This window comes from Leptonychotes weddellii, chromosome 14 (genome assembly GCF_054177405.1).
Source record: "Leptonychotes weddellii isolate Sample4059 chromosome 14, ASM5417740v2, whole genome shotgun sequence".
NCBI lineage: Eukaryota > Metazoa > Chordata > Mammalia > Carnivora > Phocidae > Leptonychotes > Leptonychotes weddellii.
Genome location: NC_138382.1, coordinates 72,496,373 through 72,509,790, shown reverse-complemented (window position 1 = coordinate 72,509,790; position 13,418 = coordinate 72,496,373). Strand labels below are relative to the sequence as shown.

Here is a 13,418-nt window from a genome sequence, read left to right as displayed (position 1 = left end):
CCTGTCTTCCTGCTGGCAGGGCCCCACATCACATGCTCCCTGAAGCTCAGCTAACTTTGCGGGGCTGGAGGTGCACTGCCCACCCACATCTGGGGTGACACCTGGTCTCCATCTTTACTCGGGCAACTCTTGGCTGTGGCAGGCTGGGGGGCACTGCGGGTCCCTGCTTGCCCTGGCAGTTGGGGTGTTCCCTCTGGTCCCCAACAACCAAAGTCAAGGTTGGCAGGGTCACGGGGTTCGTTCATGGAGTGAACTGTCCCTGTGGCCAAATGGTGGCAACGGGGCACGGGCTTAAATTCCGAATCACCGCCCAGGCAGAGCATGGTAAGTAAAGTTGGCAGGAAAGCAAGCCCACCCCGGTTCTGGACAGACAGAACAGCGTGCTGCCATCAGGGGCTGCATCTTCAGCTTCCTTCACGGCGGGGACCACGCGAGCCCAGGGCTCTGCTGGAAGTCCAATCAACACCACTTCTCCACACAGGGGGCGGGGGCTGGTGGTGGAAAGGAGAGAAGCACCTGCCAGCACAAAGCAGCCTCCGTGGACGCTGGCGTCTCCCGGCTGCTCAGGAATCCGAGAGCTCGGGGAGGCGCTCAGGATGGGCAGAGACGCGGTTCTGGTCGTGTGTCTGCCCCTGAACCCAGAGGCAGTCTCCTTTTTGTGGGGAAGGGGTTTGGCTTAACGGTGTAAAATACGACAGAATAATACACAGTGAGCCAAGCAAAGTCCTCCGCCAAGATCCCCCCCACTGCCTCCAGGGGCAGCCAGACTTGCTGGGGATGGAAAGGAGCAAAATCATCCCGGCCAAAGGGACACCCAGCTACTCAGGAGCCGGGGCCGGGGCCGGGGGGGGGGGGGGTGGGGGTGGGCCCGGCTCCTCCTCAGCCTCTGCCTCCATGAGCAATGCTGAGTTCAGCGGCAGAGAGGAGGAAGTTCATGTTTATTTATGGAGAAAATTCTCTGCCATTGTTGCCGAAGCAGCAGCTCGTTCACCGGAGCGTGATATCAACATACTAATCACCATGAAATGCACGCGGATAGCCGGGGCCAGTAACTTCTAAATCCTCAGATTAAATGAAAAACCGCGGCATTCTTGACTGTGGTGGTATATCGATGATGGTTTTACGCCCTACTTAATGTTTCTAACCTTCCCCGTTTCCCCGCTTTTTAACTCCACTTTAATTTCCTTCCACAGAGAACACAGACGTGTGTTTTTAGCCCATTACTGGAACAAGAAATAAAGCGAGGTGTGGACACCTGGGCCGGATTTGTGCTTGCTCGTGATAGTAACAGCGAGCACGACCGTGGTGGCCGAGGCTAGACCCTGTCCTGGGTCCTTCACACGACTGTCTCAGACCCTGTAAGTGCTGCGCAGGCAGTACTTTCATTACTCTCCCATTTTACAGAAGAGAAGACAGAGGTTCAGAGCAGTTAAGTGGTGCTGCCGAGACCCAAGCCTGGGGTGGCCAAGTCCAGAACGCCTCTGCACCCCTCCAGGCTCAGAGTGCTGGACAGCAAGACAACACATTCTAATGAAACGGGTGTTTAGGTGGCATTTTAGTCCTCAGCATGATAATTCAGGTTTCTGGTGGCTTCTGCAGCCTGCACCGAGCCCTACACAGGCCTCACCTATCTGTCCCATCTGGCAACTCAAAGGCCCAGCCCGCATCAGGTGGACCCACCTCCCCAGCACCGTTGTCTCCATCAGCCCCTTTGAGGGACATGGAGCCACAGGCTTTAAGTCATAAGGGGCAGGGTTCAGAGTGTGACCACTGGGTCTCAGTCTTGTCTTGGGCAAGACCTTTCACCTCTAGAGTCTCAATTTCTGCCCCAAGAGATGAGATGAGGAATGACACCCACTTGGTCAGCAGCGGGAACCAGTGGAAATGCAGGGAGAGCCCCAGTTGAAGGCGAGCACGTAGCAGGTGCTAAAATAAAACAGGGACGACTGTGGGCAAGGGAAAGCACGACATCCAGACGGCTCCCTTCCTGATCCAGCACATGCCACCTCACAGCCTCCAACCCGCGGGGCCGGGCACCTGTGTTTACACATATTCACGTGGTGTTCCTGAAAACCCTAGGAGATACGTTCTCCTGTTATCCCGGCTTTAAACAGAGGTGGGACGACTTGCCCCCAGTCAGCGTGGAGCTGGGTTGGACATCTGTCTGTATGACCTTGTCCCTCCTAAAGGAGTGAGAGGCCATGCCCCTGCTTTACCCTGCAGCCAGAGTAAGCCACCCTCAAAGGCCTTCTGCACACTCACTGGGGCCACAGTACTCGGGACCCCACTTGAAGGCAGTTTGTAGAACCATCTATGAGTGCCTTGCTTCTGAGAAGGGCTGACACCGAGCTCCATGTGCACAGGGATCTCTAATGGAGTCGCCATTCTTTCCCCCAAGTTTACTGCTCCCCCCACCCCCACGAAACCTATAGATGACAATCAGGTTGGTTTTTATGATTTACTGAAAATCAAAGACAAAGGGGGACTTTTTTGTCTTGTTTTTGCTATGACAGGTTTAGAAATTTGTTGTACTACATTGAATCAATTTTCCTTGATTTCAGCCATCTTTCCATAATGCGACCTGCTTCTGCTAGCTAGGTATACAGGAGAAAACCCAGAGGAACTGAGAATATTGAAATGGTTCTACCATTTCCATCTTTGAGACAAATGTTCCTCTCAGAGGAGAGCTGGTTGCAAGCATGTGACTGCTTAACAGTCGTCTACACATGCAAGACGACACACACACACTCTAATGCTGTCTTAGGAAAACAGGGAAGACATGGGCGGGCCTGACCTCCGGTTTCATCCCAATATCTCAGCTCTCAGAGTTGTCACAAGTACTCCAGGCTTGGATTTCTTTCTGTTTTTTTAGGCAAACACCCAAACTATGTGGAACCAGGCTGCCAAATGGGGTCTGGCTCATCGGGCACAACGGAACGGATCCTGATGCTGGCTCTAAATCGCAAAGAGGCTCCTTGGACACGTCCCCAAACCCATACTGGTGGCAAATACTAGAGCCCGAGGAGAGAAAGGAGACTCCGTGCCCATCCCCCAACCCCCACCTCTTAAAAATGGGGGCATTTTAAAACCTTCTGAGAACACACCTTTCAGAGAACACAAGGAGGTGCTGGTCATAACTGACTTGAAGCAGTAAACACATTCAAAATGAGTTTCTTTTTCTAAGGAATAAATCTGAGGGACATGGAAGTGTTTTCCTCAGGGGGGCACCACCCCACACCTACGGCCTCCCCGTTCCTGGGATGGAGACCCTGTGGGGAGCAAGCAGGCCCAGGCCCCACCTGCCCCCACTCTGGGCAGCTTGCTTACCTCTTTTTCAATTTCTGCCAGAGATTTGATGGTGATTCCCAAGAGATCAAAGGGCTGCATCTGCAAATACAGATCAAGTCATCCTTTTAAACGGCTGGAAAATGCTGTTTCACATTTGCTTTTATGCTTAACAATTGTGACACCTCAAACCTCCCTATGTGATCTAGCATTTTCTCTACCCTCTTTCAACAGGAAACCCACCACTGCAAATCTGTAGTGATTACACGAGCAAACATTCCAGAAAACCTGGCCGACCCCTGCTGAGTCATCTGTCGGCAACACCCGGGAGGGTCCCAGCCCTCCTGAGGGACAGGGGCAGTCACTGATGACTTCCATCTCTCCTTTCTCCCGGCCCAGGCCAGAAGCCGGTTTGCTCCTTCTGCAGCTGGGGGGACGGAGGGGCACGAGGCTTGGCCACAGCCGCCTTGACCGTGGCATCCGTGTGGTGGGATGGGTCTAAGGAACCGCGGGAGGGAATTCTAGGTCTTTGAAGATGCAAGGTGAAGGAAAAAAACTGCCCATCAATGATCATTTGAGAACTCAATGGTGGTGAAAAATGGTATCACTGCATTTTAATGGGGGTTTCTATTATTTCATAACGATGGGAGCCTTCTCTGAAAATGCTGGCTTTCCCCCAGCCAGCAGGAGAAGTCAAGTACACGAGGCAACAAGTCAGCTGGAGGCGCAGAGAGGCCAGGGCTGCATGCACGGTGAGAGGTAAGAGGGCAGCGGGCACCCTGTCCTGCAGGCCCCTGCTCTGAGCCTGTCAGCGTTCTGTATTCCCGAGAGGGGCCAGCAACTGGCACCCGAGGACGAACAGGTGAAACCGGGGTCCCGGATAAAAACCCCAGGCCCTCATGCTTCTGAACCACAGCCCAGAGGTCAGCGCAGAGCTAGAGCCCGAGCCGAGCCTGCGGGGATTTCCTGCAGGTGCGGTAGAAAGGCCAGCTCCCGAGTCCACGGACCTGGGTTCCAAACAGGGCAGCTGTGGGTTAAATCGCCGCATCACTTCCTCTCCCGCTCAGAGCAGCATGGCTGGGTTCTCCTGGCTGGGCTGCCGGAGGGGGAACGAGGAGCACTCGGAGGTGCCCAGCACCGGGCTTGGCCCGAGCTGCCCGCCTCGAGCACTTGCTGAAGTCGGCAGCACTGGGCAGCGGCACCTTTACGAGGGCGATCTTGGGACAGGGCCACCGAATGAGGCACTCAGCTCCCGGGGCTGCTCTGCCGGTAGCCACAAAACAGTTTGGCTCTCTCCTGCTGCCAGCCCGAGTGACGAGAACGGGGCTGCTTGCCCGCGATCAGCAGAGGTCCAGCTGTTGCATCATTAGGCTCTAACTGCCCCGCTAAACTTTCCCGACTGGAGCTGGTGCGCAGGACAGAACAGCCTCTCCGAGGGAGCGGGGCGGGAGAGGCGCCAGCGTCGCCATGGCAACGCGGCCAAGTGGCGGCGGCTGAAGTTACTCATGCTCCGCATGTCACGTCACGAGCATTTTTCAAGATTAAGCTCCTTACCAGAAGGGTTCAGAGGAGGCCTATTATATTTCATGAAAATGGAAACTACAGAGCAGGTCAAATCACAAGCCGGGTGGTTTTAAGCTGGATCCAAGAAATACACTGAAGGATTCCTTAGCTGGTGCCCAAACTGGGGCCCTCACGGTTGTTAGCTACTCAAAACAAACTTCTGCGAAAAGGATAAAAAACACCCAGAATCAAGGCTATCGAGCCGGCATGGACCAGGACCACCTGGGGGAGTGGGGTCGGGTGGGGGGCAGGTATCATCCGAGAGAGGGTCCCTGGAGTGCCAGGTGGGGTCTGCAGCGCCAGCCCACAGCCCACAAGGCTGCGTACGGTGGGCACCCCTCATGGTCTGGGTTCTGGGCTGCAGGCCCAGCCAGCTCACACAGCCCCTCCGTCATCACAGGTAGCTCAGGGGCCCCGGCCGGCTGCTGTGTGTCGTGGGGTCCCTGCGGGCCTGTAGCGAGCGGGCGACCACAGCTGTGGGCACGCACACTGGCCGACCAGCCCTGCCTTTCGGAGGCCTCCCTCCAATTCGGAGCAGAGAGTGTGGTTATCACAGAATCCAGGTTATAATGAAAAAATGAGGCAGCCTTCTTTCTGCAAGATGTTGTCATGGTTAAATAAAAAAGAACAAAAATTATTAACTTGAACTTGGGAACCAAGAACATTCACAACTAGTGAAGTTCAGCCCTATTTACCATCACATTTGAAAGAAAAAGGCGCTGTTATGGCCGAATTGGGAGTCTGTCTCGCTCCCTCCCTGTGCCTCATCCCTACTCTCCTGTCACTCCTCGAGCACCTACTGTGTGCAGCGTTAGCTGGAGGGGCCCAGAGAGGAAGCCCTGTCCTCGGGACGACATGAGGGCAGGGGCCTGCGGGCCGAGCAGAGGGAACACAGGCTGGGGGTGGCCGAACCGAAGGGCCATCATGCAGAACACTTACACTTTCTGGAACGCAAGAGAACTTCTCTGAAATCATGAAAGGCACACCATCCATTGCTGTAAGAGAAGAGAAAAAGAGAAAATGGCATTGGAGGCACCAGCGGTGTTCAGTGACTGAGACACAATACAAGGCTCCGCCCCTGCACCCAGGACACACACCTGAGCACCCCACAGAAGTACAGACAGAGCTGTGGGGGCAGAGAAAGGGCCAGAGCCCACCCTCAGAGTCTGGTCTCCGACCTGTAGGTGGTGGCAGCTCCCGAGGGGCTGGCGGCAGGACAGAGGGGCATGCAGGCAGGGAGGGGACAAAGCTGTGCTCTGTGAGGTGGGCAGGGAGCATATTCGGGAGACATTCTCTCCGCTGAGAATGACGTCATACCGCAGGCTGCTGGGCCCACAGGAAAGGTCTAGGTTGGAGGAGTGACTCTGGAGTCAGAAAGACCGGGTTTGAATCCTGGCTGTGGGTTTCGGTGAGTTTAAGGTACGTTTTAAAAGGAGGATGGCAGGCAGGGGCGCCTGGGTGGCTCAGTCAGTATCGGAGGTCCTGGGATCGAGCCCCGCGTCGGGCTCCCTGCTTGTCCTCCCTGTTCCTGCTCTCTCTCACTATCTCTGTCGCTGTCTCTCTCTCTCAAATAAATAAAAATCTTTAAAAAACAAACAAACAAGGAGGATGGCAGGGCCTGTGAGCAGGGGTGTGTGTGAGCTGGAGGTGCGTGCAGCATCGGACACAGAGCAGGTGGGTGGGCCACAGCATGGCCACCATGGTTCCCTCTCCGTCTCCTAGTCCCGGGCTTCGCGGCTGACTCGAGGCGCCAGGCTGCTCGAAATGGGACACCGGAGAAAGATGGGAATGGGTCCCTAGCAAACGAAAACACAGGGTCAGTGGTGCAGTTCCTTTCCCACAGCCCGGAGGGAATTGGTCTTCTGGCCCATTCGGCTTTAGGAAGACACGGGGAAGGCCTGGTGAGGGGGCTCCCCGGGAAGTCATGTTCTCTACTTCCCCCAACATCTAAGATGGGTTTTCTCTGGTACACAAGCAGCAGACAATTTCTTTCAGTCCTAAGAAAGAAGAGTCGCAGAAAGAGAAAGAAGGCAGGCAGGGAAAAAATGAGAGAAAGAGAAGTCTGGGACAAATCCTCCCTGATCAGCAAGCTGAGCCCAATGGCTCGTTTTAAGCTATGTTCAGAATGTATTTCAGGGAAGGAAAAATGAAGCCTCCTCTGGTAGGTCTGGAGAAAAGGAAACAGCACAGCTGGACCCAGCTGCCGCCCTGGAAGCCTCCTTTCTTCGGAAGGCTACTGCCCAAGGTCCGGGCCCAAGCTCAGACAGAGACAGCCACGGTCGGGGGCCTTCTCCCATCTCGGGCCCCTGCAAGCTGCCGGGACTGCCTGGGGGAGCACCGGCTGAGGGCCAGGAAGTGTGACACTTCTCCAGAAAGGAGGTGGGGAGGACGCCCACGGTCATCTACGGCACGTCACACATGCAGACATACGAGTGACACTGGGGCACACGTGCGTGCTTTCTCACATATGGCTGGGAAAACCCATCCTGAACAGACGACCCTTGAAAGGCCACACGCCTTCTAGAGAGGGACAGGACGGGGCCCCACCCAAGATCCAAGAAGAGGCCATGCTCCCTTCCCGGCAACTACCATTATCTGCCCAACTCCAGCTGTGCGCCAAGGCCTACCCCACACGGCACTCGGACGCCTGCCCCTGACCCCCTGCCCCTCCTCGTCGGCGGACACATGCGGGCAGGTGCCACTCAGCACCTGCGGTCACTTCACAGATCGGGGACTGCTGAGGGCACACAGGTAGCAAGCAGGGACTCCAAGTCCTCTGGCCCTTCCACTGGGTATAAATGGAATTTCTGAGAACAAATCTGCCTCTTCCAGACCAGGACCTTTCAAGGTTTTGAGGACCATTATCATGTCCTCCTGAAGTCTCCAGGCGTCCCTTCCACCAGCTCCTTTTGGTCAGACCTACGGGCCAGGAAGTGGGTGTGTGCGAGAATAGTCCAGTCAGACCCACCACCACCTTCTCCCCAAACCCGCTCCTCCCTGCGCCTTCCCACTCACTGGCCACGCGCCACCCTGCTTCTGGCCATTCACGCTCAGGGCTGGAAGCCACAGCCTACTCTGCCTCTCCTTTAAGTCCCACAAGCCCACGGCTGTCACCTGCCAGGGCCACGGTGCTGTCCGCTCTCTGCACGCGCGCACACACACACACACACACACACACACACACACCCACACACCTCCTTGTGCTTCTTTCCACCCCCTAGACAGACGGCAGCGCCCAGAGAAGAGCTCCCTTCACGTGCCCCATGGACTGCACTCGGGAAGCAGGCTGACCAAATGCCTGGTGAGTAGTTTTTGGCGAGCACATCTTTAGCACACATCCCCACCCTGGGCACCCCTGACCATTCACTCACTAGGCTTTCTGTTTTAAAGACCTTATTCGTGTCTGGGGGCTTCTGATGAGATAGGTCAAGAACTCCCCCCTCGCTGCTAACAGTGCTTCCATCTGAACGTCAGGGTGGGTTTAGAGAACTCGTATCCTGAAGGGGAAGTAGGGTGACCTTCCATGGCCTGATCACCCCCGAAAACCAGAGGCCCGGGGAGCACCGAGAGCAGGAGCTGGGCAGAGAGGTGGCTCCATCTGGTCCAAGGCTGGTAGCCGCACCAGCGCCCCACACAGCAGGATTCCCAAGGGGGGACCTCACCGGCACATAAGGGCCTGCAACCCCTTCACAAGAGGCCCCTTCCCCTCATACTCCTTATGTCGACTCCTGGCTGGTCTTCTGAGGTCTGCTCTCAGTGCCTCTCCTGCAGCAAGCCTTCCCAGAGGCGCCCCCTTCCCAGGTCCCCGGCCATGGCCACATCTCCTCTCGGGCAGTGGGCTTCCTGGCAGTCCACGTATGAGTAGCCGCTGCATTCCCATGTCCCTGGCCCAGGGCCAGGCCCGGAGGTGCTCAGGGGAACAGGGGCAGGAGGGTGGCTGCTCCCACAGAACTGGCCTGAGCATGGGGGCTCTGGCCTGGGGCATGTACCTAACCCCCTGAGGGTTTGGTGAGCTGCTGACAAAAGTCATGAGTTTCTGGATGAAGTCTGGGAATTGCCTCTAGGAACTGGGGAGATTAAAGCAGGGAGGAGTATACTGATCCTTAAAATTTTTTTTTGCACATTAGAAAAATTTAGTAAATTTTGAGCTGAAATTCACATAATATAAAACTAATTATTTTAGAGTGAACACTTGGGCGGCATCTGGTTCATTCACAATGTTGAGCAACCACCATCATTCCCCAGTTCCACAGCATGTCCCCCCCTCCAGAGCAACACCCTACCACTCAGTACTTTCCCTCTATCCCCCCGAGAGCGTGTGTTTCTCTCTCCTTCCAACCGATGGTCATGTCTTTGAAAAAGGAAGATCTAGAAAAAGAAGACTGGCTTTCTGGACCGTGGTGGCCCAGCCTCCTGCAATGTTGTGTTCCTGCCTCCGTGGGTTATGATGGGGGAGGTTTGGAAAGGCAGGTTTACCCAGATTGATCCTTGGGACCTGGAGGTCTGTAAATAAAAATTGAGGAGAAAAAGACCCAGAAAAGGGACTTGTAAAACTTGGATACTAACAATAGCATTTTTATGTGTGTGTGTGTGTATAAAATAAAAATGCACCTTTACATCAAGCGTATTTATAGAACAGGTAATAAATACATGTTTTTACATTATATATATACATACGTATGTGTGTACATATGCGTACATGCACACATACAAATTTCCAAAAGGCCCCCTCTTAGCTCCTAAGTCAGACTAGAGAAAGTGAGTAGAGACAGTGCACAGCCACACCCCACAGAGTTTCTGAGCCACCAGAAGGGGGGGTTCATTCAGAGGCGCCTCCTGTTCACCTACAGCCCCTCCCCCCACCACCTCACTCCCCAGGTGAAATCCTCACTCCCAGACCTGGAGAATGGTGGAGATTTGTTGGGGCCAAGGGCCAAGGGCCAAGGGCCAATGCCCCATGTGAACAATGAAGGTGTTTGGTGAGGGCATGCCTTCTGGTCCCTGGGTAGGCTCAAAGGTAATTTCACAGGGCAACTTCTTGAGGAGGCTGAAGGCAGAAGACCAGAAGCGACATCCTATGGGACCACACCAAAGATAGCCCTTCTGGAGAGAAGAAAGGGAGGATGCACCCCCAAGACTGTGTGAGAAAAGACAGCTGTGGTCTTCAGGGTGCCCTCCTGATGGGCTCGGCAGCAGAGGAGATGGTGGGGAGGACCACTCAGACCCAGTCTGACCCCCAAAGGGAGCTGCCTGCTGATGGGAACTTTGGGATAAATTTCCACTGTATCTTAAAGTTCATGACAGAAGATGAGCACAGTCAGATCCTTCTCATACTCTCTTAGAAAACAGACTTTAATAGTCTTGGAAGAAAAGAAAGTGAGTCGCTAGGATCCTATGGGCTGATAGCTCCCAATGGAGCTGGCGAGAGAACAGGATGCTCTCACCCATGCATGGAGCCCCTTAAAAGGGGAGCCAATAAAAGTTTGCTAAACAGATAATCTGCTGGCCAAATTTCATTTATTTAAAAAATCTAGTATATCAAAGATTATGGTAGGCTGAAAGAATGTGGATTTTAGCAAAACATTTGACAAAATTTCTCATGTTACCCATGTGGACAAGTTGGATAAATATGACTGAACAGTGTTAACAGGAGGAGAATCCATAACTGGTTGGACTAGATGTTCAAGAAACGGATTAATAGATTGATGTTGACCTCAACTGACCTCTCTGGAGGGTACCCAGGGCATTATCAATTAGTTTAATGAAGACATACATAGTAGGCCTATCTCAGATGTGGCTGATGGGGAGTCTGGGAGGACAATCTATAAGCTGGATAACTGGGAGAAATCCAATGAAGATCCCCCCAAATCGGGATCATGGTCTAAATTTAAGGATGGGATTTACTATAGGTCAATGCTAGTACTTTAGGTCTGAAAAACCAATTGTATTAGATAGAATGGAAGACATGTGGAATAACAGCAGAAGGTATGAAAAAGACTTGTAGCTGAATGAGTCAGTAATGCCATTCGACTAACTCGAGGCGGGAGGGCTGCCGAGGTAAGTAACAGCGCTACAATCCTGGTGTGATGTGAGGGAGCCGCCATCTTGGTCTGCTCTGGGCTTGAGTTTGTCAGAGGGTCCTCCCATGTGGCCTACAAGGAGTCCCAGGATGGTGGGGGACCTGAAGCCAGACCACACGAAGAGAGGGGAGGAAACCATCAAGCCTGATGCTCCGGGAAGGCATCCTCCTGTCCATTTTTGTTCACCATCAGCCCCTGCCCGGCACCTTAGAACCCAGCGCCAGAACATGGGGAAGTGCCTCGAGATCTGGTCCAGATAAGACTCGAAGGTGAGTGTGATCAAAGGTCTGCCCGTGTTCTTAGAGCTGCCACAGGGTGAGGGCTAGAGGCATGGTTCCTTCTCTCGACGAGACGAAAGGGAGGATGAGCAGAGCTGGCTGAGCAGGGTCCCGGCAGGGGCCACGTGTGGGGGAGCTCAGGAGAGATTTTGTGTGTTTGGGTGGAAAGCTGATCTGTGGGACTGCTGAATCCCCTTCTAATTCCATAACATCCATTTCTACTCTCTTTATCTGGGCAGCCATTCCATATTTTAAAATATCTAGAGATTTGCCAAACATTAATTCTTAAAATCGATGGCACACATTTTTCATGTGTTCCGAAAGAGTGTTCATAAATCATCTCCATCCTGGCTTCTCATGGGGGAGCCACGTTTCCTTCCTTCCTTTCTTTCTCCCCTAGCTGAAGCCACTATTTTGTCTTCACTATTCTTTAGCGCTCAGAGCCTGTGACACTCTCTCTAGCCTTCAGTCTATTGCCCGGTCTACTCAGCGGGACATGCGTGGGGGAGCAGGACGGAGAGTCATGACCGAAGGGTCCCTGCTCTCAGAGAGTACGCTTTCATCTCCCAACCTGCCCTCCCAGTCAGCCTGGGGGATCCCAGATGGACGCCGCCTGACCAGTCTGCGGTCATGACCCAGAAGCAGGGACAGCGCCTGCAACGCTTTGCATCCCTGGGGCACACGGCAGTCGCCTCCCCAGGCCCCTCGGCTCCCAGTGTGACAAGACAAGGCCGCCCCCAAACCGTGGAGGTAACAGACCTGCTCCCGAGGCCCAGTTCTACAAAAGAAGAGAGGAGGACAGGAAACCCACGTTTGCTGGCTGCATACTAGGTAGTGAACGTGAACGTGCATGGAATAACTTCAGCCTCAACATGATCGCTTGCAAGTTATCCTCGAGGAAGGCGAGGCTTGGAGCAGTCAGGTAGCTCGCCGGGGCCAGGAGTCGAGCACCGAGTTGGGCTGGTGGTGGCGGAGGTGCTGTAGGGGTAGGGTGGGAGGGCGGGCCTGGCACGTCAACAGCCTGGGCCTTCCCTCCAACTCCGCGGGCATGAGCGTGTGGCCCAGCGGGCCGCCCCACCACCGTGAGCCTCAGCTACCCTGTCTGTGACATGGGGAGAAGACGCAGCTCTCAGGAGCCTGCATGAGGGTGACAGGGGCCACAGTCCAAGAGAGGGGAGGCCCGCTGGCCGGCAAATGCTGGTGTCCGCTCCGACCTAAAGCCACATCCAGACAGCCTTCCTTTTAGTACCAGGACACTGTTTTCTTATTATTATTCCTTTTTTTTTTTTTTAAATTTTGTTCTTGGTGGCAGTTTTAACAAAGCGCTGATCCACGACACGGAGAAGCACACAGCAGATGAGAGCAAGGATGTGCCGCGGGCTCCGCAGTGCAATTAGCATTCTCCTAAACAAACGAGCTTCAACAGAGCTGTAATTAAGCAGGCCTGTAATTAAGTATATGCCCTTTATCATAACGATCATGCTTAAAAATGGCATGATGCATGGAGCTCTGTTATTAATGCTGTAATCCCAAACCGAAGTGCGAGTACATAGAAATCAGCGTGTCAGGCCTGTCACCGGAGTGTTTGTAAAATACATTAAAGAAAAAAACCAGGAAACAATGAGCTCATTCAACTGTTCTTTTTACAGTCAAGCACTACAAGTCAAGAGGATGGTGAATGCTTACAGAATCTGCAGGGTTTAAACAAATAAAGCTCTAATCTGCTACTGTATTAATACCACCCCTGATTTTAAAGGAGGAGGGGGGGATTTCTTTTTTTCCCCCAACTGACCCGAATACCTGCCTTTGCTGTTCTCAGGGAAGGAGTCCAATTTGCATGCTGTATTTATTTGGACAGAAAATTGGACTCCTGCTTGCACAGACAGCCCTGCTAGGACTCTGTAGGAACTCTGCCTGGCAACGGGAAAGGGTTGTTATAGTTCCCGTATCTTTCCTTCACATGGGAACTATAATTGTACTTGCCAAGGCAGGCCCCTCAGAGCCATCCCTTGATTCTCCCCCCGACACGCACACTTTCGGATTTCCCCGGGCTCGACTCAAACCCACTGCTCATTCCCAAGGGCTCCGGACCCAGGGCCACCCTACTGCCTTGGGATACCCACAGTTGCTCAGGGCTTTCGACCCCTTCCCTCACTGACATCTCAACGAGGAAATACTCCAATCAATGCATGTGTTAATTTCAACATGCTTG

At 53.8% G+C, this 13,418-nt stretch overlaps 1 protein-coding gene across 7 annotated transcripts in view; it reads right to left on the bottom strand.

Annotated features, from left to right (window-relative positions):
- Positions 1–13,418, bottom strand: part of MVB12B (multivesicular body subunit 12B) — a 249,661-nt gene that overhangs the window by 17,825 nt on the left and 218,418 nt on the right. For 6 of the 7 annotated variants that reach the window (XM_081803602.1, XM_081803604.1, XM_081803603.1 and 3 more), the window contains 3 exons: positions 5,788–5,843; positions 3,328–3,387; positions 1,506–1,926 (listed from right to left, as the gene is read on the bottom strand). In XM_081803602.1, the coding sequence (XP_081659728.1) occupies positions 1,741–1,926; positions 3,328–3,387; positions 5,788–5,843 (302 nt within the window). In that variant the 3' untranslated portion in view covers positions 1,506–1,740. Of the gene's footprint in view, positions 1–1,505; positions 1,927–3,327; positions 3,388–5,787; positions 5,844–13,418 lie in introns of those variants that run through there. The other variant, XM_081803606.1, reaches the window with a different exon arrangement.